The 26,651-nt window shown below is 42.5% G+C and overlaps 1 protein-coding gene across 7 annotated transcripts in view; it reads right to left on the bottom strand.

Annotated features, from left to right (window-relative positions):
• Positions 1-3,268: 3,268 nt before the first annotated feature.
• The window catches only part of NFIA (nuclear factor I A), a 567,374-nt gene continuing 543,991 nt past the window's right edge, over positions 3,269-26,651 (bottom strand). For all 7 annotated transcript variants that reach the window (XM_082687848.1, XM_082687851.1, XM_082687849.1 and 4 more), the window contains one exon: positions 3,269-10,744. In XM_082687848.1, coding sequence (XP_082543974.1) covers positions 10,727-10,744 — 18 coding nt within the window. In that variant the 3' untranslated portion in view covers positions 3,269-10,726. The remainder of the gene's footprint in view (positions 10,745-26,651) is intronic.

Genomic DNA, 26,651 nt, shown 5'->3' with positions numbered 1-26,651 from the left:
TTTCAGAGTTTATTCAAATAGAGGTCTGGAAATCATAAGAAGAAGGCTTATGCCATCAAGGCACCGAAAGAATGCCATATTTTGGAATGATATTTTGGAACTACTTATTTATTGCTCAGTTACAGCACTCACACAGCATTTATGATGTACCAGGACACACCACTGACCCCTTTATGAACAGCAACGCAACAAATATCCAGCACAGTCCTAGGAGGAAGGTAGGGGCTGTTTTTATTATTCCCACCTTACCAATAGGGAAACTGAGGCACTTGCCAACATCACAGAGGTAATACGATGCACAGCCAAGATTCAGCCCAGGCAGTCCTGTACCTGAGTCTGTGCCTTTGACCTCTCCATTGTCTTTACCCCAAGCCCTATTATCTATACGCTACATACGGCCTGTCGATAAGAGTCATTGAATGACTTAAATTCCATTTTCTTAACTCTGAATAATGAAGACCAAAGTGCATACTATTGGCCGGAGTCCTCACCGAAAGGTAAAATGACTGGTTCCATCAAACTTAAATCCCAAGCCATGTGTGTGTGAAATTGCTCTATTCACTTTGGTCGGGAATGTGTTTTGAGGACCGACTCTACCTTTTTGAGCTGCAGTAATAAGAGAGAAAATATGAAACTTAATGGGATAAATCCCATTAAAGAGCTCAATACCCAGTAGCTATTAACAGCCTTATTACTATCTCTGACCCGGCCACTCTTTCACAGGCCCCACAGCCCCAGCCACCGTTCGCCACCGTTCTGTCCTGTCTCTTGCTGACCTTCTCCACTCAGCACCTTTCCCTCCTCTCCTCAAGTTAATCTATAAAATTCCTGGCCAACAAGCCAGTGGTTCCCAGAGGGGTGACGGGCTGGGGGATGGCGAAAGAGGTGAAGGGAACCAAGAGTTCACCCGTCACGATGAGCACCGAGTGAGGAACGGAATGGTTGAATCACTGTGTCGTACACTTGAAACTAGTATAACACTGTATGTTAACTTTACTGGAATTTAAAAAAAAAAAAAAAAGCGTTCTTTAGGCTTCCTTGCGGGAGGAGTTTCCTTCCTGGTCTGTCGGACCGAGGCACAGCCTTGGGACATGCTCTGGCCGATGAACCATGAGTGGAAGTGGTGTGGGTCATTCTAGATGGAACTGTTGAAAGCCAGGCCGGCCTTGCCGTGCTCCTTCTCCCCCATCCACACATCCAGCAATGGTTGAGATGGTTGCTGCTTTGCACCCTGGGTCCTAGAATGGGGACAGTTTCACTGAAATCCCATACAACGCTTTGACTGACGTGCAAAGTAAGACACAAACCTTTATTGTTGGAGGCCATGGGGGTTTGGACTTGTGCGGATCACAGCATAGATCTAGCCTCCTCTGACTGAGACATGTTTTATGTTGCTCTTAGAGGACAGGACAAAGATCTCTAATATGCCTGCAAGACCTTGCACGGTCTTGACCGACCTCAGTATCAAGCTTCATCTTGAACTGAATTTCCTCTCCGCTTCACGCCTTCATCTAAAAAGGCCTTACTCCCCTCCCTCAAAGGCTCTCTCCTCCAGCCTGCTACTGGCTCTTGGTATGTATGTGCTGTCCCTTTGCCCAGAACCTTCTCCTTCCCGCCTGCTCCCTTTGCCTAGTGAACTTCTATCTATCCTACTAGTCTCAATGGGCTTTCACAGCAATAATATACCCTTTATAATCCTCATCACAACTACATGCTTACCTTGGCTTCTGTGTTTACTTGGATAGTGCTTATTCTGCCCACTGGACTGTATACTTCATAAGAACCGTTGCTCAGTTTTTACTTATTTTCTATCCCTAGCCCCTTAGTCTCTGGCACATAATGGGTACTCAGTTTTTATTGAGTAAGTGATTGAGTTGAGGGGAGCTTGGGTGGCTCAATTGGTTGAGCATCTGACTTCAGCTTGGGTCATGATCTCAGTGTCCTGGGATCGAGTCCCATGTTGGGCTCTGTGCTCAGCAGGGAGTCTGCATGTCTCCTCTGTCCCTCTCCCACTAGTATGCTCTCTCTCTCAAATAAATAAAATCTAAAAAAAAAAAAAAAAAAAAATGAGTTGATGTATTATAGTGATTATAGGATGGAAGTTAGAAGAGACTTCTTGGATTTGAAACCCACCCTGCCACTTGGTTTTTGTATGACCTTGGGTACCTTACTGAGTCTCTTTCTGCCTCAGTTTCCTCATCGGTAAATGGAGGTAAAAATAGTTCCTACAGAGACGGCTGTGAGGAATACGCGGATGAAGATGCATGTGCCGTATGTTTACTCCCGGGTCTGGTCTCCGGGCTCACCTTTCTATACCCTGTGGGGCTGGCAGTTCTTTCGCTGTGTTTCCACACTCCCTACCCAGATGCCTACGCTTTGATCAAGCCACTGAAAGACACCAGCGGGAGTCTCAGAATAGGAGGGCAGGGAAAGAGGGGGCTTCTTTCCGGTTTCTGCTCTCGTCCACATGGGACAGCACAGAGGATGGATGCGCAATGGCCTCTGGCTCGTTTCAGTGCCCCAGGGAGGCACTGGATGGACCCTCAAGTTGAAGGAGCCAGTGGATCTTGGACTGGATGCAGCCTGTATATAGAGTGAGGGGTTAGCTGAGAGCTGGGTACTATTGCTCCTTTTCCCGGAGCCAATAAACCCGCTTTTACTCTCAAACAAACAAACAAACAAACCCCAAAACTGATACAGCTGGCTGGGTTCCCCTCTGCATTGCCAGCACCTGCCACCCCCCCTCACTGCCCCACCCCGTCCTCAGAGGTCTGTGACCACCCATCTGGGGCCCCCTACCCCCTCTTCCTGGTGACTCCTCTCCATGCACATCCAGGTCTCAGCTGTGTGGAGTTCCTCCCGGGAGCCCCGAGGTTCTGGTAGCCCAACCTTTCCCTTCTGTGTCCCCAGCTCCAGCGCCGGTGGCTATAATCCTACAGGTCCTCATCACGAGGCCACAGCAGAGCCCCCTCTTAGCAAACCTATCGGACCCTCTTCCTGACTTGACTGGGTCCCGGTACAACATCTAAAGCTCTTCGGACAGTATCAGGCACACAGGAAGCACAGGGGACTGTTAGGATCCGCATGTGTTGAAGTCGCTGAGAAAACCAGCAGCGCCCACCAGAACCCCTTGAAGGGCGCCAAGGGGCTTGGCATCTTTCAAGGATAAATGATGCAAACTCCACGGGGCAGAAAGGCCGATCCATCCCCTTCACTGTCACTCAAATACAACCACCCGGGTGTGATTTGAAGCAAATGATGACACGACTTCCAGAGCATTAGCAATTTTTTATTTTTCCTTTTTTTGTTGCATAGGAAATGCAGTACTTGCTTCCAGTAATTGTATCGTAATGTGAGAAGGTGGTAGCACTAATGGTTGAATACAGAGTTAAACTAATCCACACCAGCTCAAAAAACCTGTGGAGATTTCGTTGAATAAGAATGGACGCCCACAGTGATTCTCAACCAATTACAAATTTTCACAGAACACAGTAAAACTAAAACGGTAGCTATGAGAGTCAATACAAGTATACGAGAGGCACAGGGGGCCCGGCTCATAGAAACCAATGTCAAACCAAGTTATTAACACGGGGGGGTATTTAGTTTCACAACAGATCTCTTTTCATCTCGGGAAGTGTTCGGTCCCCTCCCCCTGCAATTTGAAATGAAAAACCCGAGGTATCTTGAGCGGACAGACTGCCAAGGGTGGTGGGGAAAGGTCCCCAGGGAACTAACTTTGTTCTGCGTAAGAGGTCAGGGGTATAGGGAAAGGGAATTGTGTATTTGCCTTGAAAATTCTTTCTTGAGGACCTCCGAGAACCCGATCAAGCTCCAGCTCTAGGTCTAGTATCTCGGGGTGACACCACCTAATGCCTTCACAGTGCAGACAGGCTGATCTGAGACCAGGAAGAAAAAAAAATATGAAGCTGGCAGCTCTCTCAATACTCCCTCCCCACACTGCGTGGGGCCTCGTGACCTTCGGGTGAGATGTTAAAAAGAAAAATGCTGATTTATATAGACTGTTACTCAAAAAATAAAATATAATGGAAAATAAGAATAACACAGATAGAATCAAAGGCGGGAAGAGTGTCTGTCATTTTGAGAAGTGGAGCAGAACAGCAGGAAAAAGAGCCCAATTCATGGGACACTACTTGTCCTTAAAAGCACTGTGGAGATAAAAAAGTTCACATTGCATGACCTGGTGAGTGTTTTCTACCATAAAGGTGTTCTGGTTGGACTCAAGGTGGCACTTCCACCATGTATAGAAATATATATAGAAATATATATTCCTGTGGTCCAGACACATTTTGGAAATTAGGTTTTCTTTTTTTTTTTTTTTAATTAAATTGCATAAGGAGCCCACATGTGAAACTCGGGATGCCTGGCACACAGGCGAGGTCCTGCCCCCACACACAGCTGCCTCCCCGCTCTGGTGCGCTCAATGGCCGGTGGTCCCCTATCTTTCTGAGCATTTCCGATACCTACTCCCCATCTCCCCGTTCCCCTCATCTGGTTATGTAATCTTCTGGGGGCATAAAAGGCAGATGAGTTCCCCCCCTTTTAGGGGGGAAAAAAAAAGTGAGATGAAGCTGATTTAATTTGGGAAGCAAGTTGTTTCAAATTTAGACCAAAAAAGAGTAGATTTTAAAAATCCCGTGTTAATAGCAAACTCCTTTTTCTTATGAATCGGGCCCAAAGTTTGTACAGAGTTTTATTTTTGAAGAAAATATTGCAACTGTGCATGAAACTAAATAGCCATGTGATTTCTTAAAGATTTTTTTTCATTATTTTTTTCTTTTAATATGAGGAAGTCTGGTGTGAAGACGGATCAAGCATGGGTACCTGGCGGAACATTGTCCATTAAGAAAACGCTTCAGGGTCAGCATAGCTTCAGTCGAGGGTTAAGGAAAATGTCCCTCGCTTGGAAATGTCCTCAGAGTGTCCTCGTAGCACAGTTCTTGAAACCCAAACGGTCGTTTTGAGACAAAAGTCTTGCCAGGGACTGATTTCTGAAATCAACCACCCATGCTTGTCCCCTAGGAAAAAGAAAAGAAAACAAAACAAAAAAACAAAACGAAAACAAAAACACAAGTAATACTGAATTTAAGTAAATGTATACCTCCAAAATACTGAAAACAGCCGAAATCAAGAAAGACAGAATTGCGTTCTCAGTGAAATACCTTTAAACCTAGCTGACAAGAACCAAGTCAGAAAAAAAGACTAACATAACTTTGAGTAATATTCATACAGTTCACTAAGCATTATGGAATAGCATGCATTAATATTGTAGGGTTATTTTACATCGCCTATACCAGAAGGTCCTGACTGACAGACAGCGAAGGCTACCGGTGTAGAAAAATCTTACTTCAGAAGAGCAATATAATACAGATTTCACAGGCACTACATTTTAATATATCAGGTATTATGCTGGTTTTCTTATAATTCTTTCTGTCCTAAAGCTGGCATTATAACAATGACCAAAAAGGCAAGGATTGAAGTAAACGGAAAGTAGATACCAAAGTTGATATAGTTTTTTTTTTTTCTTCAGATAGATTAGTGCATAGTTCTCATGCAGATAAACACTGCTATGCATTTACACTGTTGGAAAGCAGAGTGAATTGAGCCCAAGTTGTCACATTGGTGTAAATCATTTTGTCAGCCTGTAATAGCACCATGTAATGGATTTGCATTAAACATTAAATTGATTTCAGAATTGGTGACACAGTATTCACTACAGTTAAGTGCTATGGAATAGCTTCAATGTTACCTGCTATCTATCAAAGCAATTTTCATCCCACTGCTTTTTTTATTGGAAAAAATAAAAGGAAAACATACACGACACTAATTAGGCAAATGCACAGCCTTGGACGTGGAGAAGGCAGAGCGGGTTTACTGTCAAACAGTAAATACATGCATTGACTTCAGGACGAACTTGGCCTTGGAAGCCGATTCGAATGAAAGCTCTGCCGGTGGGCAGTGCAGCTTTCTGAGACTGTCCTAGGACAGATCTCGGAGGGCGGGTGGTGAGGTGCCACTGAAGCTCTCCTTACATTACCATGCCAGTTGTGTTTGAAATTTGTTCTATGGAGGCCTGCTACGGGGGGAAAAACACTGAAAGAAAGGAAAGGAAGAAAGAAGGATGGGGAGACAGAGAGACAGAGAGAGAGACAACCACCACTATGGACAAAAAGATATATCCAGACGCAACATGACGCAAAGTACATTAAATGACATTCCTAGAAATCCCTCCCCTCCCCCCCCAAAAAAATCTCAAGGAAAAACTTTTTCTTAATCTGGATTTCGTAAATACTTTTTGACAGAATTCAACATATACGGGGATAAGGGGTTGAAAAAGTAAAAGGCAAACTTCTTTGAGATGGGTTTTGCATATTCCTGTGGGCTGACTGAACACCGTGACTCTGGAAAATTTGGGTTCCCTTACACTTCGACTGTCAGAGAATGAAGACCGCAAGCGTGGGGAGGTGTACCTGTCGGCTTGCGGGGGAGGGACGCCCACACCTGACTGTGGGGTGGGGGTGGGGAGGGGCTGACACCAATAACTGCCATGCCAGGGTGTGAAGAAACTTCTAGAAAAAGTTCGCTCGAACCTCAGAGGAAAGTAACAGGCTCTGGGATGGAGAGAGATGGGCCTCCGCCCATGAATGATCAGAAAAGGAGCATTTTAGTGGCAGGGGGATGGGTCAGAAAAAAAAAAAAGCATATAGAAAAATGATCAGATTTAGTGTTTGTGCCTCTGACTTCAGTTCCCAAAGAAAAACCACAGAGAGTGAGTTGAGGGACTTCTCTTTGTCAATATTGTTAATGCCATTTGATGGGAGAGAAAAAATTCCAATGTGTCTCAGAATCAAGGACAGGGCCTTTAATTGGCCAGCCCTCAGCCTGTCAGTCTACACACCCCAGGTAGCAAAGTCTTCCTCAAACATCTTCGCTTGGCTTTCATCTAAAAAGGTAAACACTCGGATTGTTGGTGTTTCTTTTTTCCTGCTTGATCACAACTGAACTACAGTTTCCTGCTGCTTTCTGGACAATGAAACATGAACAAAAATGTAACTTAGTGTATTTAATACTTGACCCCTGTTCGTTATCACCCTAGACTGCTTCCTTAATGTTTTAAAGCCTTTAAAACATTTTTTTTCCTGCAAATCTGTTCAGAGTTCCCTAATTTTAGCTTCATCAAACTTAATACAACAAAATACCTTCAAAAATACAGCATACCTGTAACGTCCATTTACAATGGTTTTTCAGTAGACCTATACTTCTCAAGCATAGGAATATGCTATACCATTGAGAGAAAAAAAAAATAACTGTATTTAAATACTTACAAAAAAAAGGAAACAGGAAAGTTTTAAACTTAAATCCAGTTCCCAAAAGGGGGAGGGGCGGGAAAGAAAGAAAAGCAATTCTATGAACGCTGCCTTTATAATGGACAATCAGAAATTTCACTAGGCTAATTTGACAGAAATTTTTCCTCATTTAAACAACATTACAAAAGTCCTGCATTATAAAATAGGGTAGAATAAATCAGTGTAATCAATAAAACTATACAACAATACAAATTACATATCTTCTGAGTGGGCAGTTTATTCTCTCTCTTTGCAGTCATGACTACAACATGCTCACTAAAAACAACTAAAACTGCCCAAACTATTGCTTAGTTTGTTTTGTTTTAAAAAAAGGGTGCAATTTTATTGTATATACAACCAATTTACTGGTAATACCTTGGCTTATCGCAAGGTTCTGACAAAATGTTTGTCTAGGCTTTTTTCCCTTCACTGTGAAGCACTGAAAGCTGCTATTTTTTTTTGAGTTTTTTTTTGTTTTTGTTTTTTTTACTTTTTCTTTTTTTTAGTGCACATATGTCATAATAAAGTAATGCCCAGCTAAGTGCTATAGGGGAAGGCAAAGTATGCTGGCTGGCTATAGGAAGTGACACCATATACTGACAATCACACCATACAACAGCGCCAAACGACTATTCAACCACTTATCAGACACATATGAAAATCCAAAATGTTTTATTTTATTTTTTTTTCCTTAAATAGAGATAACCAGTAAACAATTTTCAGAACTTGGAAGTTTAAAAACGTGCATATAAAAATGGGCATTATATACTTTTTATTGAATGTGGATTGACTGCAGTCTGCTAAGAAAAATGGGGTGTGGGAGCTGAAGAAAAAGGAAGTTGTCTTTTTTTTTTTTTTAAGGCTTGCTTGTGAAAGGAACAGTTGTAAAAACAAAATTGCTTGAAGCAGGGTCAGCTTAGTGCTTCACAGTTTGACTGCTTCTCTAAGAGGAGCCCTTCCTGCGCACGTGCATTCAAAAATCACAAAAAAAGTACAAAGACAAACACCTAAAACACACTGCGTCAAGTGCAGCACCGACTTTGGTCAAATAAAAAAAATAAAAGAAAAATTAATAATCGCTAAGCTTTTCTACACGATATAAGCAGGTATTGCATATTTTCATATATCTGGGGGGGGAATAAAGGAAGACTCCAAATAAATTGTAAAATGCAGCAACATCCAAAATACTGATATTCTAAGCCATCTACAGATCTCAGAATAGCACTGCCACTGACCACAGAGGACAATAAAGACTACTCCTATCTGCGGAACAACTAACTCTCTATTTAGTTCTAGATGTTGAAACTGACGATGGCTGACATAAAAGTCACATTTACAAAAAGTGTCTCCAAATGCTTGACTAGGGAAAAACCCCTTTCAATAGAGGAGCATGTGCAACAATTCCACAAATAATCGCTATCCAGGGCAAGGCACATTGATATGGAATTTTTGTTTTCGTGCAAATTAAGGAAAAAAAACAAAACAAAACAACATTGTTTCGGGGGGGAAAGATGAGGAGCAAAGTGTCTTCCCAAGAATTTCAGTTACTTGATTGTATAGGACAGTAGTAGAACCCTTCTGAAGGGCTGAAAAACATAGTTTAAAGGCAAGTGCCTAGAGTAGGGATTACAATATTGTGTCTTAATGCACTCTACTTTATCCTACATTAACTATATAAAAATTAGTTACTAACACTAGAACATGCAGAGACTTTCTCTGATCAGCAGGGCTTGCCAACCAGAACGTATATATATGTATAGTATAGGAAACCTTCTTGAAGTTGCATGGGAAGCAAAGGGGTGCTTCGCTGTCTGGTAGAAAAATCACTTGCACTTTTTTTTGTTGTTTTTTTTTTTGTTTTTTTGTTTGTGTGTGTGTGTGTATTTTTTTTTTTTTTCTTACATAAGCTACAGGACATTTGGGGGTGCAAACTTTTTTTATTTTTCCCTAACAGGTACCCTTGATCTGAATGGGCACCCACCAGCATTTGTGTCAGTATTGGTTTATTATTATTATTGTTATTTTTTTTCCCCATAGCCCAGTTCAGGGGCGCAAAGGTCTTGAAAAGTTCTGGACAATCTCTGGTACAATGAAGTGTCTGATAACTGATAAATCCTATGTTGCTGGATACATGTAAAAATTTTCAGAATTGGCATAATCCATTATAGTGACTTCTAGCTTATAAAATTAACAGATACCATGATTTCATTTTAGTTATGTGCTTTGATAACAGAAAATAATTAATTAGCATTTAATGTAGTTAACATATCGTGGTAAAAGCACCATTAGATTTGTTTTTTTGTTTTTTTTTTTAAATTTTCCTTCAGTTTTTAAAGGGATACAAGTTTAACAATAAAAAACATAAAAAGCAAAAATAGCTCCCCTTTTTCTTGCAAGGCTGTTTTTTACCCCGATAATTTAGAGTCCCGGGGTGGAAGGACTTGAAAAACAAAAATAGAATTTTCAACAATCTCTATCTTACAAAGATATTTAGCTATCCAATGAAATTGCACTTTACTCATTTCAAAATTCGATTGTTTTGATTGATTCCTGTCAGTTTCTGTCAAAACAGACCATCTTCCCCATTTCCATGTGAATTTGTGTGTCATTGTTGAAATTGTTGAAAAAAATGTTTTTTTTTTTTTTTAATGTAAGTGCAGCATTTCACAACTTTTAAAAAACTGAATAGTAGTAGTAGTAGTTTGTCATTTCGGAATTGTTCTGCAATGTGAGTGGATTCACTGTCCTTGTGGGCCATGTTATATATTTAACTGCTGACTGCTGAACCAAACCAAACTAAAAGAAAAAATAAAAAAGGAACATAACTGCATTTTCTTTTTCCAATATGTTACAGAAAAACATTGCCCTTTGACTGTCCCATAAGTTATATATTGCAGATCTCAGCTACTACAAAAGATTTAGTTCTCCATGTGTCTCCTGATGACTCAAGGAGGCTCACACCTGTGTGGGTAAATTCATGAAATACTGTGAAACAGCCAGGCTCCGTAAGGAAAGTGTGTTACAATGGGAAGTCAGTGAGCAAGGGTAGACCTCCACTAGCCACGTCACCTAATGCTCACGCTACCACAGAAAACACTCCAAATGTTACAAAGCCCAACCATTTCCAGCACCATATGAGAAAATTACAACAGTCCCTAAAGTATTTAAAAAAAAAAATCCCAAAAGGTTATGGCCTTTGCTGTTTGACCATAATGCTCGCTGTTTCCATGTACAAGTTGATTTGATTCTCCCCTTCCACTGACAGTGAAGTTGTAACCGCGCTGGGTTGAGGACGCGTCCATGTTACAGTGTTGAGAAGGGGTCAGGTGGTCTGTCTGGTGGATGGTGGGACGCTGCGACTTTTATCCCAGGTACCAGGACTGGAAGACAAAAGGAAAAGAGCGATTAGGGGTACAATTTGGAAAGTAACATATTTTAGAAGTTCCTCTCCCGACTGTGAAATTGGGATCTATATTAGGAATGAAGTGGGGGAGGGGAGAGGGTTTTCTGGGACTGGAAGAGAGGAGTGATAGACAGTAGTAAATCCTGAGTCACTGAAGCTATTCTTAATCCTCCGAAGTTGAACCTCAGTGTCTTCATTGGGATTTGCCAACATTCAGAGTGTGTCTCAGAAATGAAGTATTTATGTCCACTTGAAATACGCATATGGGTTTCGCAGTCGGGCAGGGCAGCTACAGGAGGGTGAGAAGCTTGATCATCCTGTCACTGAATCCTCAGTGTCCAGCACAGTGCCTGGAGTAGAAGGTTCTCCATAAAGAAGTACTGAATGAATGGACAAAGGGTGAGGGAAGAGGCTTCTTGTGCTGATCAATGTCTACTTGGAGGATTTTCACATCTCCTTTTCCATGAGATGGAGGCACTGAAGACAGTGTCGTGACATTCTTTGAATGTGCGCAGATGATCAACATTGGTATTAAAATAAGTGGAGGTGAAGTATGAAAAAGTGCTACACGCAGAGTCCTGGGTGACTTGGGCAAGTCCCAGTACCTCTTTTATACCCAGTTTCCTTCATGTGTGCCTGAAGTGGATTTCATGAGGTAAAATGCTCCTTTCGGTTCAATATTTGTACGATAATTTTTCACAAATGACATAGAAGAACCCAATGGGATTAAGATTTCACCCTATTGGGCTGCTATGATGTCCAAAGGACAAAAATGAGGCCATTGCATAGTCCTTATTCTTGCTTTTGTTCATTTAGTGCTTACTGAGAGCATTCCATATGCCTGCTGGGCCCAGTTACGAGTCACCTTTTCCTTTCAAAAATCCTTAGGGACTGGCTTTGGACAACAGTCTGGTGATACATCATTTTATGGGCCAGCACTGCTTTCTCTGTTAGCTAAACAAAGTGACCACTTATGGTCTAATCTCAGAGTCGGTTTCTCAAGTGAAATGGGGAAGTGTTTGGCTTCCACCAACTTTTCCCTAGAGAGACCCTGTCAAATTCACCACATTCATCATCATTCACAGAAAAATCGTCAACTTCCAGCAAAAGTGAATGTCTCTGAAATCTCTGAGTTGGCAGTGTCAGAAAGGGGCATCTTCCCGTGGATTCAGTCAGATGAAGGCTCATCGGTGCCCAAGAAATTCAATTAGGTAAAGGACGGCCTCTGATCCCAGGGGTGAATGGCGAAATGATAGCTACGTGGATACCTACCAGGTATGAAATTTCCTGGTCACACAAGCTACCTTTGATTTCCAGAGGACTTGAAAAACCCAAGCCTAACCTGAAAAACTACTCATCCTGTGGACTTTCAGATGTTCTTCTTTGACCACATGCTCTAGGGAACACAATAAAGCCTCTTGTGTATCCCGAAAGGAAATCATCCTGGCAAAGACACGCGGCCTAAATCTAACTGGACAAAAGGAAGAAGACGGGGAAGAGAGGAGAGGGGAGGCAAGGCCCGAACTGTATTTCCAGGAGGCCTCTCCTCACAGCTAAGGGATCCAGGCGCGCCTCAGCCTGGATCTCTCACTCACAAAACAGTCTCCAAGTTTGGGTGCATAGAATAATGCTTACAGGATTTCTGTTCTCACACTTTCTAAATCAGTTGTGAAATTCCAGCCTTCTTCAATCTGACGCTGCATAGTAGCTCTCGAAGCAAACACCGGGGACCCAGGGAGACGGCAGGGGGAGCAGTTTTCCATACCACAGTTTCTGGACACAACCTCCGTGCACTACAAAAATCTGCAGTGGCTCTGCACTTCTCTTAAAACGCAAAGCAAAAAAAAAAAAAGTTTCTTCACACATCTTACTATTCAGTGTGTGCCTTGCCGACAAGGTTACCCCAGAGCAGCTCTGTAATCCTTCACTGAAATAGGCTTTATTGATTGCTCTGGTCTATTGTTCTCTTTTCAAGTCCCCCAAGTTCAAGTTCATCCTGGTGTTACATCATGTCTGGTTGCTAAGAGCAACCAGACAGACCCAGACGTGACTATCATTAGCAAGAAACCCTCCGCTCTCCTCCCACCAACCTTCCAGTGGCTCTGACGTAGCAGGCCCACTGCAAACACATTGAAGTATTTATTCTGCCTAATTTATGACCTACACAGCAAGCAAGACCCCCACTCCAAAAACCAACACTGTTGTATATTTAATTAATCTGTCTTTCTCTGGCACTTGGGAAAGTTAGACAAAGGACTAATTATTGTGTTTCACTCTCCACACTTTTCTTGGGGGGGGGTGAGTATTTGCATGGGAAAGAAAACTACAAGGCCTAGCATTGCCCCCCCCCCCCCACTTTTTCTTTTTGCCCTATTGACATTTCATGAAATACTTTAGCTGCTTAAGGGAATTAGAAAAAAAATGCAATGTGAATGTTACTCCTTCTGAGTTGGTATTCAGTAACACAAATCAACTCATGACATGTTTAAATTTAAATGCTAACCACACACTCTCAGAGTTACTTTAAAGGTTAGTTTTTAATCAATAGAAGTTGCTGACTCCGGGTTTTTGAGCTGTGCACTGCAGCTCTTGGGGCTTTTGTCTACCGTTAGAGCTTTCAAACTTTTTTTTTCCTTGAGATGATTTTAGCAATGATTTTCAGACACAGAAGGCTATTGTGCTCTGACCAGCAACATGTCAATAGAGAAGCGAGTTGCCCTGTGGTGTGGTGTCAATATGACTCCTGAAGGCATGGGTTGGGGGTCTTTAATAACCCGTGAAAAAAACTTAATTAACCCTTTCAGGCCCAAACCAAAACCTATTCTTAAACTTTTTCACTCCTGTAATTTGACCATTAGTACTTATTTCAACATCACACTAATCTTCATGACAATTAACCCAGCTACTTGACCAAGGCTTTCCCCAGAATGGGAAATCAATCGGTTAGGGGAAACCACACAGGGAATTTGTTTTTTGTTTTTTGCGGTTTTTTGGGAGGTGGGGGGGGGGGATGTGGTCTCTTTGATGAAATTATTTATTTGCTGAGATGGCAGATAAACAGAATAATAATAATCCAAAAACTCATCCATTTCACTGCAATATCTTCTCACAATCAGTGTGTAGCTGAAGATGCTCCTAATTTCTTTATGATGAATGTGAGAGTTACACATGTAACATGCCACTGGATTTCTAGAAACTTCCATGAACTACTAGTAACATCAAATGGACAAGACAGTGTTTGAAAAAGCCCAGTTTTCTCTTGTGATGTTTTCTTAGAAAATCTATTAAGCAAGCAGTGCTAGTTTCAAACGTCACTTGAAGAATGACTCTGAGCATTTTTTTTCCTTGGGTCATACAAGAGAAATATAAAAATACTCCTGAAGTTGTTAAATTACTGGGGTTGAGTAGCAAATCACTGGGAAAATGATGCCATACTAAACAAAATTCATTTATGGAGAGTCAAAAAATTGTCTTCAGACATTTACTGACACAAGCTTACATTTCATATGGTTTCTGCCTTCGTATTTTATAAACCCCTTAATCTAACCTACTGTATCCAGATGGACTACAAAGGAATCTCTGTCCCTTATCTGCAGAGAGTTCCAATATTACAATACAATATAGGACGATGTTATCTTGATACATTTACATTAAGGAAGTAAACATAGAGCTTTGATCTATTTTTTCCCTCAGAGACTTCCAGCTATCGTTGTTTCAGAGATCCATAAATCCACACTCCCACAGAGGCTCCAGTTCAGTAAAATTACTCTGTTACATTCACGGTTTCTACAGCTTGGGATGTGCTGGGGGGAGCAGTGGGGGGAGGTGGTAATTGTCCTCTCTCAGTGTTCAAGGTGAAACATCAAAAGAAACCTGCAGTCCAGGACCAGAGCTCAGCTTTCCTTTTCTCCAGTCAAATGAAGAAGTAATCTCATCAGGTTGGAAAGTGCTGACTAAGGATTTAATAAAGTGCCTGCAGATGTGGCGTCTCTAAGGTATTCAACTCATGTAATGCAAAACAGCTCCACACTGAATGTGCTTATAAAATTTCATTTAACCATTGCAGCGCGAATTTTTTTTTTTTTTTTTTTGCACCGTTCTCTAAGGAGTTTTATCACACTTCCCGCCCCTTAATTTACAGCTCCATGAAAGTTCGAATCCCCTTCTGCTGGGATTCTGGAATCCTCACAGTAGTCAGGTTTGACGAACCATAAACAATATCCATCCGGCTGCATCCTAAACAGGAAGACTGGGATGGCAGCAGGCGCCTCTAACAGTGCCAGGCTCTTTCCTTTCTTATGCCCTATGGAAAGCAATTAGGAAACTTTTTTCCAAAATTTGGTCATGAGGTGGGCCCAAGACATGGTCGACGACGAAGACGGGACTCCTTTGTCAACAACAAATGTTCTACTGTGAATAACAACTTTTTTTTAAGGGTCTTTTATATACTCTGCTCACTAAGAAGGCAGGATGTATATTTGAACAACCAAAGGAAATGCAAGTCTGTTTGAGATAGCTATATTTTACTTTAACCAAAAAAAAAAAAAAAAAAAGAGGGTGCAGGGGGTGGGGATGGGGAGGGTGGTACAGACTAAGGCGCAGCAGTATCTGTTTTTCAGATTAAAAAGTTAAACAAAAGGCCTCAAGGGCAAAGTTGAACACTGCGGAAGGAGGCTGTTAATGTGGAATCCAGAACTGGGTGTGACGCTTCGCTTTTTTCTCCAGGCAAGGTGGGTTATTTAAGGACATTTGCACAGATGAAACAGAGACATGCACATACTGGGAGGCCTCTTCCCCACTGCCCCAGCAGGCCCAACTCCTCATCAGCCCGGAAGAGGACGCTACACACCAGGACTGCGTGAGCTGTGGCCGCCATTTTGACTCTTCTCTTGAGGAGACGCTATCTCTACTGGGTCGCACTCTTCCAGTTCATTGTTTTTGGATTCCCGCTCTTGTTTGGATGAGCTAAAGCCCACTGTTGAGCCCAAATGAGTTGCCCTTTGGCAAATCAGCCCAAAGCTTGGTAGCATACCTGCACCCTTTCAATACAACAGAAATGGACAGGCCTTCCAGGTTTCTCACAGCAGTAGACACCATTCTGGAGCATTTCTTCACTCATTCTACAAGCACCAGGGGCCTAATGTGTGCTCAGTGCTATGTATGCTAAGCCCTGGGGATAGAATGGGCATGACAGACAGGTCCTGCCCTTAAGGAGCCATTGGGCAGAAAGATGGCAATGAACTGCAGCCTTCTATAGCTTTCAAGATAGCAGGTAGCCTGTTGTCCTCACAGTAGGATCAACCTAATGCTGACTGATGAGGCTGAGCATCTAATGTCCAAGGGTCCTAGGACTGAGTCCTGCTTTTTCCCTTAACCAGTTGTGTGACTTGAAGTAAGCAGGTCTTTGTCCTCGGGGCCCTAGAGGACTACCATGAGGACTGCGCCGTGTGACAGGAGACGAGAACAGGTTCTCATACACCGGTTTCTTCTGAGAAAGGTGGGCCGCTATCCGCAGGTGTCAGTTACTGGTATTGCCAGCCACCGGCTTTGATCTCGGCCATCATTTTTCTTGTCTGATTTTGTTAATTAAAGAAAGCCTGTTTTCAATAATGCTAAACCAAGACTTGTTTATTGTACAGGAAACTATTAAAACATTAATGGGCCATGATTGGCCCCACTTACCTTTGTGGCCTGATCTTTGCACTGCTTGTACTCAACACTTGTGCTGTGTTAAACTTCTTCCAGATCCCCCAAAGCCAAATGCTTTCCCCCTGCTGGGCCTTGGCACGGGTGATCCCATTCTCTTTGGCTTTGCTAACACTTGCTAGTTCTTGTGTTCTCAGGTTAGCATCCCTTCTTCCAAGGGGTCTTTCTCCAGGCCTTTTGTCCTGGGGTTTACCTCTGTCACAGTCTCTGAACTGTAATTAACCTCTGTTTTCCCCAAGAAAATGGGTATCTTGTTGAATGTGGCATCCCCAGTAGCTGGGGCAGAGTAGGCACCTACTAAATACAGTTGAAGGAAGGGAGGGAGGGAGAGAGGGAGGGGTTGTCTCTACGTTTCTTGAAGCCTGGTGTCAGTTACCCCAATAGGGTATTTAGATGGATGACTTCTAGCATAGCTGTGCTACATCCTCATTCATGCCATGTGGCCAACCCCCCCAACCCCCGCCATGACAGACACTCTCTTGAGAGACACACACAGGTCTCCACGAGCTGCCCCAGGCAGTTCTGATGGAAGAGCTGCTGCAGTGGGGCCAACTGTGGCCAACTGCGTCAGTAGCACGTGCAATAGTTTTGTAACATGGATGGCTGCCTATTTACTACAAGCACAGAGGATTTGTCCAAACCACCGCTCCCTGGAGAGTGACTGGGCTGCTCCTGGCCAAGACCTCCGTTTGGTTCAAACCTCAAGACGGGAAAACACTAATCTTTTTACCCAATAAGCCATCCAGCACCTCCAAACCTTGAGCGTACACACACAATCCAATTATTCCTACTGTAGTTCCAAAGTCTGAATCTTTCACCGTCTTCTGACTTGCCCTAGTGTCTGCCTCCCCGTCAAATACGTTTTTCTTTTTTTATCCCCCTTTACACTTTCATCTGAGTAATCTTTTACCTCACGAAACTCTGGCCCGCTCAAGTTCGCTCTGCAGATTTCCAAGAGGGCTATGTGCATCCTGGTGGAGCTCGGGTCCCAGAGGCCGAGTTAGCAGAATCCCATCGGTTAACCAGTACACAGCATTCTGTACTAGTTAAGTGATCTTAGGCAAGTTAATTAGCACTCCCGAGTCTTAGTATGAGGCTCCATGAAATGGAGATAAAAACTTGATCAGTTTTTATGGGGCTTAGATGAGCTAATGCCGAGGTAGAGGCAAGCACAGAAAACCAGAAGGCCCAGGTAAAGGGACTCCCTAACTCTAACATGTGTACGGGTCCTACGGTCCACGTGAGACCCCAGGAGGACCGGTTCCCTTGGAAAGTCATCGCTCAACAAGGCGGCTCTCTCTTACTTAATGATATAATTTCTTAGTTAAAAGTAGCAGCTGCGTCAGTTCCATTCCCCCAGTTGCAAGAGAAAGTTCTTGAGAAAATAAAAATCTGTCTTTAATTGCGGTATTAAAATCAGAGCAGCGAAACCAACCACACAAAAGGAATTGGCTCAAGTTTATGAAAGGCATTTGGGTCCTTGCCTTGCAAGGCTAAACTGCACGCCTTGGAAGTTGGGGGTGAGGGGGGAAAGGGGGGAGAGGAGAGGCAGGGAGTGAGGGGGGGAGTCGTCAGGCAACCAAGTGGGACAGAAACAATCCTATTTTGGTTTTTGTTAGCGAACGGCATACTACATAGATCAGAGACTTCTTATAAAATACAAACCCCCACTGTACACAAAGCACAGGAAAATGTGAGGAAAAAAGGGAAAAACTAAAAGCAGCTTAGGGTGTGTTAACGCTGCTATTCTGTCAGCTTAAAGAGTATTTTATGCTTGATCAACAGCTCTTTTTTATTGTGCTTTTCTTTCATTCATTCAAGACATCAAAGCCGGGCACCACCAGCGTACCTGCCCTTCTGGAGCCGCTTGTGACGGGGTTCTAATGAAGCACGACTCTGGGAGCCGGAGACCCCCGTGGACACGGCAGTTCAAAGGGAATATTTCAACAATGATTACATTTTGTAAATCTTTTTATGAAAGAGACAGCTTATTTCCTGCTTTTTCATGAAAAATAGATTCTATCCATTAAAGTGAGCCCGCGCCACGGAAGCTGCTTGAGATCTGAGGTGCAGCGTGGAGATTAAGGGGACAACAGCCCCAATGAAATTGTCCAGAGTTCCTATCTGTTTGGCTAGGATGGCACTGCCGGATTTTCCGGGTGGAGCCTCGACCGTGCACTGGACGGCTCTGCTCTAGCGGAAATGCGGTGACAATGGTGCTTCGAGCTTGATTTTCAGCCGGGGGGCCTGCTGTTTATTATTTGTTCCTTTTTATTCTTTTGGATTTCACAAAGTCCAAACCAAATATCGGAAGGCATCAGGCCACCCCTTTTATGGCGCAGGGAAAAAAGATGAAAGATTTGAGTTACAGATTCATTAAATGCTGTTATTTTTAATGCCCCAAAATGGGACAGACCCTTTTTGCACGTGGGAAGTTAGCCATTAAAAAGCTGGCTCGGGTCTGAAGATACAATACCGTCTTTATTATTGGCTAATGTCTGCCCCAGGGGCAAAACTAAAGAAGGCAGGCTACCCTTTTGTAATTTTTGATTTCAGTATTAAGATAATCTTTCCTTGGGTCTTTCTTTTTTCTTTCTTTCTTTCCTTTTTTTTTTTTTTTTTTTTTTGGTGGTGGGGAGAGTTGAGTACAGTAGGGACGGAGGAGAATGATTTCCTAGGGAGCTATGAAATGAAAAAAAAAAAGTATGTTTTCTGCACATCAGATTCCAACCATAATTAAATGCCTGTTGTCTAACAAGTGCAGACAGTCACACTTGGGGCTGGCCCAATGGTGGTCCAGGGAGGTAACCTTTCTTGTTTAAAAAGAGAGGCGTGGGAGTGGAGGTCAAAGCTCAGCAGAGCGTGGCCACATTGTAATAATCATTCCACCCAGTGCTTCTCTCCGGCTCTTACTCTTCCCCCCAAGCTAAGAAGCCCTTCCCAAACACCACTCAGGTTCACAGCACATCTATCATGTAGATGTAGTGTTTGGATTGTACAGGTAGAGAAAGTCTGGAAAGGGGAAAAAAAAGAACATTAGAGCGAAAAGTCCAGTTATTACAAAAAGTCTCCCAGAGACGTTCTGCAATAGAATGACGGAGGATCTGGTAGTTTGCCAGAAATCAATTCCCAAACTAACCTTTTTAGCCAAAGAGCCCTTTAGGCACCGGATGGCATCTGCCACCTTTGGACCTTTCCACCACAGCTGGCGCCGATTGGCACGGCCCAGAGCACAGGTCTTTGCTTCTGTCCCCTTTATTCACCCTCTGGTCACAGTCCGGGTTCCTTCCTCCTGTCCTTTTCAAGCCCCGTTTCCTGCCAGCGCCCCCCCACCCCCAGCCAGTCTCTTTCTCTCCCTCTCCACCTGGGTTTGAGCCCCCCCCCCCCCCAGGATTTAGAGCAGACCCCTCCTTTCCCAAAGGCCACAGAAACCAACAGCCCTTCCTCCTCCATTCACCAGATTAAGAAAGGAAGCACAGACCACACTCAGCCACAGCCACAAGCACCCTCCACCCCCAGCAGTTGGAATGGAGGGCTTCTTAGTAAGCTGAAGAGCCAAAGAAATGAGGCTTAGAGGCAGAATTGGGGCAGAAGGTGGAGGAGGCTGTAGCATCTCAGTTCTCGAAACCCATGAGAAAAGAGACAATAGTGAGGTGCACCTCAGCATGGGACTATGAACTGGGAGTCCCAGTTCAGTCACTGGCTGCCCTGGGAGTGGCATCCCAGGAGGCCACTCTGATTCTGCTTACAAAGATCCCATTCCTAAACTTCTTTACTTTCTGGCAACACCTGCTTTTCCATTTCACTAGTTCCGGGAGTCATCTTTTCCTTGTTCACAGCGTGGATGGGCTACTGGGGTAAGACTGTTCATATTCTACTTTCTGTGTCTTCGTGGGTCTGACCTGACTTATCTGCAAGACAGGACTGGGTATACCAGTCATCATGGCATTGGCGGGAGGAGATAACAAACACAAAACACAAAACTTTCAAATACTGGCCTAAATGACTTCGAAATACCAGCCAGGAGGGTAAGCATTATGGTCATGAGGGGCAAGGCATTGCTGTCCTCTTGATGGCTTGGGGTGGGGTCAAGGTCTCCCTACCCTGGATAGAAATGGAATGATTTCCCCAAACCCAGGCCAAGCTCCATGTGACATTCTTAAAAGCACAAACCAGGAATCAGTGAACAATGCTTTCCTCCTCCTTCTGAAAATGTGGTAGGATTTAGGGTTTTATGGCAACACAACTTGTCTTTGTTAAGACGTGACTTGCAAAACAAACCCACATGGGGGAGTTGGCAGTTTCAAATGACAGTACTTTTTTTTTTTTAATGCTGAAACAGCAAATGCTTTTTATGTTCAGATTTATTTCCTTCTAAATTTGTAGATTAAATTTACAACTAAGCAATATTCATTACTACAAACGATTCGATTCTTCCTGAATATTTCTAGGGGAGGTGAGTGGGAAGCTTCTTTGTGGGGTCGGGGTGGAGAGCTGAACAAAGGCAATGATCTCATAATATTAGCACTCTGTAGGAAGGGTCTTACCAACGGTGTGGCCACACACATCATACATAGGACCAGCAGAGCCGTTTGGTTTCCCTGTCAGGAATCTGTGCTTTTTAGAGAGGGGCAGTATCATTCTAACACAGAAAATTTAATTAATTCATTTTTACCTTTCCAGTCATGCCTTTAGAGATGGTAGAGATCTCCCAAGCGAAGATTACTGAAGACGGATTTCAGAATGTGTTTTATAAAATCAAGCACGGTAACAAAATCACCTACTTTGTTGTCCGATAAATCCTACCAGGTACGGCTTCCCTAGTAACTGACATTTCGGAACAAACTCAGAACTCACACACACACACACAGTGCCGATCTGGAACAGTTAACGCATCCCGCTATCGCTTTATTATATTTTAATGAAACCAATTACACATTGGACTGTTATACGTTCATTGACTCTTTAAATATCCTTTTCTCTTGCTAAATCACCATAGGGATGGGAGATCCTAGCATTCATTTTGTAAGAATGGTGCTAAGTTCAAATGACACCTGTTAACTTTCACTGGAGTCTGCAATCACAGAAATCTTGCTGCTCTACCACCTTGTGCTATCTTAAAGGTGTGTTGAGTTAAAAAAAAAAAAATAAAATCCTGAAGATTTTTCTTTCTCTTTGAGGAGTGAATTTTCTTAGCTAAAATATTGCTTCCTGTTGTATTCCATCAGCCTTTCTGCGTTGTTCTTCAAGAACACATTTACGAGTTCAAGTTCAGGTTTCAACTAAATAAAACACTCCTCAGGAGTTTATAACTGAGCCTCATTTACATGTGTTCCCTCTGAGCTCTCTGCCTGCCTCAGTGTGTGAGTTTCCAAGGCTTGGTGAAGGAATGTTTTACAGTTGGAATCTGCACCACTTTCTCAGGCATTTCAGACTCCGAGGCTGGGCTCACAAGCTTCAGTTAGTATTCAAAGTTTCCTCAGAGCTGCTATAAAGTCAAAGAAAGACAAAGAAAGACAAGGCAGGGGCCAACTGTATCTTCTTAATTTTCCCTATCAGGCTTTCAAGTTAACATTCCAGTTGAAAAGTGAGTAACAGATTCTAGAAGTATGTTCTAGAATTTCACAGCCATGACTCTGAATTTCTCTGCAATCGTTTTCAGCATTTTGTGAAAATGGTTGATACGTATTTAATCTCTTCAGATATAAAAACTATGGCTTCCCAAGATGCTTTTCCTGCCTTGAAAACGTAGATAAAGAGTATTATGAAAATAAATGTCTTGCTCCCACCAAAAAAAAGGGATCCCATATTGCATTTATGAAAACACCTAAGGGATTTTTTTTAGGTCAGAAAGAACTCAGGGATTTTCCGGACAATCAAGGTACACTGGAGAGGAAGAAATAGCTATTTTGGGTTGGGAACCAGGAAGAGTTAAAGTAGGGATTCTAAATGCTATTATAGGGAACCAATCTGGAGAGAGCTGACTCTCTCCCATGACTCACTAAGGTTAAGGATAAGCAAGAGAAAGACCAAGACTAAGCCAGAGAAAGCGGCTATGATCTTCATGGACAGAAACGGCAAGAAAACCAGAGAAACAGTATCGTGGACTCTGCCCCTCAGCTTCTCTCTGAAATTTGAGTTTATCAAGCAAGAAAGTAGGTAGAGGAGTAATACACCAGTGATGCTGGGCCTGAGAGCTACTTTCCGGCATCTCTTCACCCTGGGATGCTTCTCTCCTGATAGGCGAGCACATCCAGCATCACCTCAGGCTGTGGCATTCCCCACCCACTTCGGTGGCTGCCTCCCTGCAGAGGCAAGTGTTGAGGCAAGTAGTCCCAGAGACAGTAAGCACCGCTATTGGGTTAGACAAGACTCTGCCTGGCCCAGGGTGGATGGACAGAGTCCACGATGAATCTGTGTCTCAGTTAAGAAGGGATGAAGACCACCTTTTTAGCATGGTGGTTGTGCGGATAAAATGAAATAATATATGGAAGTGTTTTCTGTCTTAACGAGACTATGCAGAACTGAGGCTTGTTTCATGGTATTCTTTTCTGACATGGGGAAGACACAAAACCACATCTTTCTAGGCCAGGTTACTCCTCTTCTTGGCCTAGTACAATGAGGGGCAGTCCTGTCTCTTGAATCAATACAGTAACAGCGTGTGTATGCTCGCCATATACTTTTTTCCTCAATCCCCTGAACTTAGGTTAGCTCAAATGCTGAGAAACATCACGGATTTTCTAGAAACAAATTAAATGTGAATACGCTTCCAACTAAAACTCTTCCCTGTGAAAATAAGAAGTTTCTTCTACTGCATAAGGACATGAATAAAAAGTGGAATCTTTAGATGATATTCTGAAGAAAGGAATGGTAAAAGGAGTCTCTTTTTGAGTGGTGGTTTTCTTACGGTGATCGAGGAGAACCTGGGCTCTTAGGGAACCCTAAGAGTTCCTCAGCCTTTGGCCAGGAATGATTGGCCAATGTGGCAAAAAGATGAGAATCTGCATATGAGAGAGTCTCTGCTTATCTCACTGGTCAGTCAACCGCAGATTACTGAGAAGCATGTTCGTATGCCTAGGTTTTTTTTATTTTTTATTTTTTCATTTTCATCTAATTTTGACTCATTCTCCACTGCCCTTTGGATTCTGCTGTTCAAGGTTCTTATAGGAAACAAATAAAAAAAAAAAAAAAACAGTTTTTTTTGGTAAGTTCCTCTGGCAAAATTGTGGCTGGGAGGAATGTGAAACTCAAGACGGTCTGCAGAGTTTCCTGGGGATTTAATGTACCAATGTGTACCTTAATTGTTTTGAAGATGAAATAATTTCACAGTCGACCTTATAGTACAAAGGCTGTACATTGGTTAGTGTGTTGGGAGAGAGAGGCAGGCCTCATGTTTCTAATCTGAGGCTGAATCCTTTGGTAAAACAGTAGCCTTATTCTTCTATGATTTTCTTTAAGAGGCAGAGAGCACCAAATGTGGACACACGCTTGCTTGACAAGGCTCCATGGAAGGCAGGGGCTGAACAGGACAAGCGATTTCCTAGAAGCTGATCGGACACTTGGAGAAACTGCCTTCTCTCTTCTACTCCCTTCCAGTTCGTTACTCAGGGCGTCAATCCCTCACTTTACCATGCAGCTTAATTTGTGCCTGGTTCTTATTCCAAGCGAGCAGCTAGGAAGGAGTACAAAGGGGTAGTCCAGATTTGACAGCACTGACCCCAAGGCTGAGGAGCATTAGCGAATTCCATAAGGAGTATCAAGCAGCAGTTCTTAGTTTACAAAGGTCATTGTGATGCAAGGCCCAGGGGAAGAGCCAAGTGAGCAAGCAGCCTTCCTGGAAGATGGTGGGGGTGGGGGAAAGGGGAAGAATGATGTTTTAAAGGAGGGTGAGGGTGAACAGAACTTGGTCCATCTTTAGACCTTGACAGGAAAAAATATTTGGGAAAAGGCCAACTGTGAGATACAGTATGGCCCTAGCTGGATGGTAATGATGTAACAAATAGCAACATTCAGAGCTATCCGGATACCAGGGAGAACAACTGGCAGATATTACAATCATTATAAGATGTGAAATTATACCTCTCACTGCTTCATTATCACTATATTTCATAATATTTGTCTAGAAAGGCACACAAAGCCTATCAGGTTAAATTAATCCTAATGATCAATTTTAGTTTTATTCTAATTAAACAATTTCAATTTAATTAATGCGAGCACAGAAATTAGTCAAAATTACAAATGTAAATGTTGAACTTTAAATCAAAGGTCCTCCCTGCTCTCTGCCTCCCGTAGAAGCACTTTAAAGGGTTTGCCTGTGAAAGTGGATGGGAATTTTAACCTTTGTCTATAGTGTGAAGGACAAAAGTTAGAAAATGGTGCAAGCAAAAGCTCCCCAGAACACTCACTGGCCCACACCCACATCCACACAACACACACACACACGCAAGCACGTGTTTCAGTTCAGCTTTGCCTCTGTTTACCCATGCGCCCTTGGAAGTCATTCCACCTTCCCTGGGCTTTGGGTCTCTCATTTGGAGGTGCTGTTTTATCAGAACCATGCACACTTTATTTCAGAATGCACTTAAAGGTGTATCTGGAAAATGATGGCATCTAGAGTAGATAATCTTTAAGGAAATTACCAGCTTCAATAGTCTGTATTTCTATAACTTCAAAAAATTCTACCATCTTAAAATGGATTTTTGAAAATGGTATGAGGGATATGTGCCTGAATCATCCTGTAAAGACATTCAAATAACCTTTCTTCTCCCTTAATAAAAATCCAAAGGAGATGGGATCCAGAGTTCCAAAAATCTGAGGCAGGAAAAGATGTGGCAAATGAATTTTTTTCCTAAATGGAAAAAAAAGGCTGAGGGGGCGGCGGCAGGTACCCAAAAAAAAAAAAAAAAAAAAAAAAAAAAAAAAGTGAAATAGGAAAAAAACATGATGAAAAGAAATGCATTTCATTTTTTGTATTTAAACACTTTTGTACTGGTGAATCATATCTAAGAACAGGTCTGTAGTGTCACAGAGTCTTGGTCTTAGAAGAATGTTATATGTGACCTAAGATTCTATGTTACTGCTCTTATATTCATAAGATAGCCACAACTTCTTTTCCCACAAGGAACCCTTCATACATGATCTTCCATCTTCCCAATTGCATATGAGAATTATTTGATAGCATTCAATCCACTATCACTGTTCGGGGACATTACAGGAGAACAGCAGAGTAATTTAACAATATAGTTGATTAGTGTAATAATCATCATTAAATGGTAGTAATGATCGTGGGATTCCCCTTACCTTGGTTAATGACCATAGACAATTCATTTCTTGACTGCCAGTGGTAGAAACGGTTTTTGAAATATTAACTTCTGCCCCATGGGAATGACACTTAGCCCACCACATTTAATTTTTGACCTTCACTGAACAGCATGATCCTAATCCCTTGATTTTATAATCTTAACTAGGAAACATTAAAATATGGATTGACTCCAGTTGGCAGGAATCTTTATGTTCTTTTCACTAAAAAAGCTATAAATCCAATGGTTGACCTTTTATTTCCAGGTCACAAATGACACCCACTCACTTTTGTCCATTCACATAGGATTTATGTTAGGGTCTACAGGTATAAGCCATGAAAGTTGAACTTTAATGAAATGTCTTTCAAAGATGTGCACTTAACCAAAAATTTCCCACAAAAAAAATGAGCAGATAGCTTTTTAAAAATAGCTATTATATCCTTAGGTTCATGGCTGGCCTCAACTAAGTCTATTTTTCACTTGCAGTAAGTTTTCTCTAATACTGTTATTTTTCGGAGGGTAAAAATTAGGCGTGTGTTTGGGATGATAATAGGACCTTCGTTCTCAATTTAGATTTCTAAACCGAAAGATTTCTGAAGTGTTCTCTCTTGCCATCACCATAATTCATCTATCTCCAGCTGAAAAACGTTCCCTGTCCTTTTTCACAAAATCAATTGTATTGATGGGAGGCGTTCTGTGTTGTCAATCAGGGAAATGTGAGTTGATGGGACCCCAAAGCAGTGAGCGAAGGTACGGAATACCAAACCTGCTCAGGTCCACACCATCTGAGGAAGATCAATGCTTCCCATAACACTCTTCCTGTCATGTAGCACCCTAACTGTCACAATTAATAATGTAGAAGGGGCTGATTAACTTAAG

This window comes from Mustela nivalis (genome assembly GCF_964662115.1).
Source record: "Mustela nivalis genome assembly, chromosome: 10".
NCBI classification, from domain to species: Eukaryota; Metazoa; Chordata; class Mammalia; order Carnivora; family Mustelidae; genus Mustela; species Mustela nivalis.
This window is presented reverse-complemented; position numbering and strand designations above follow the sequence as displayed.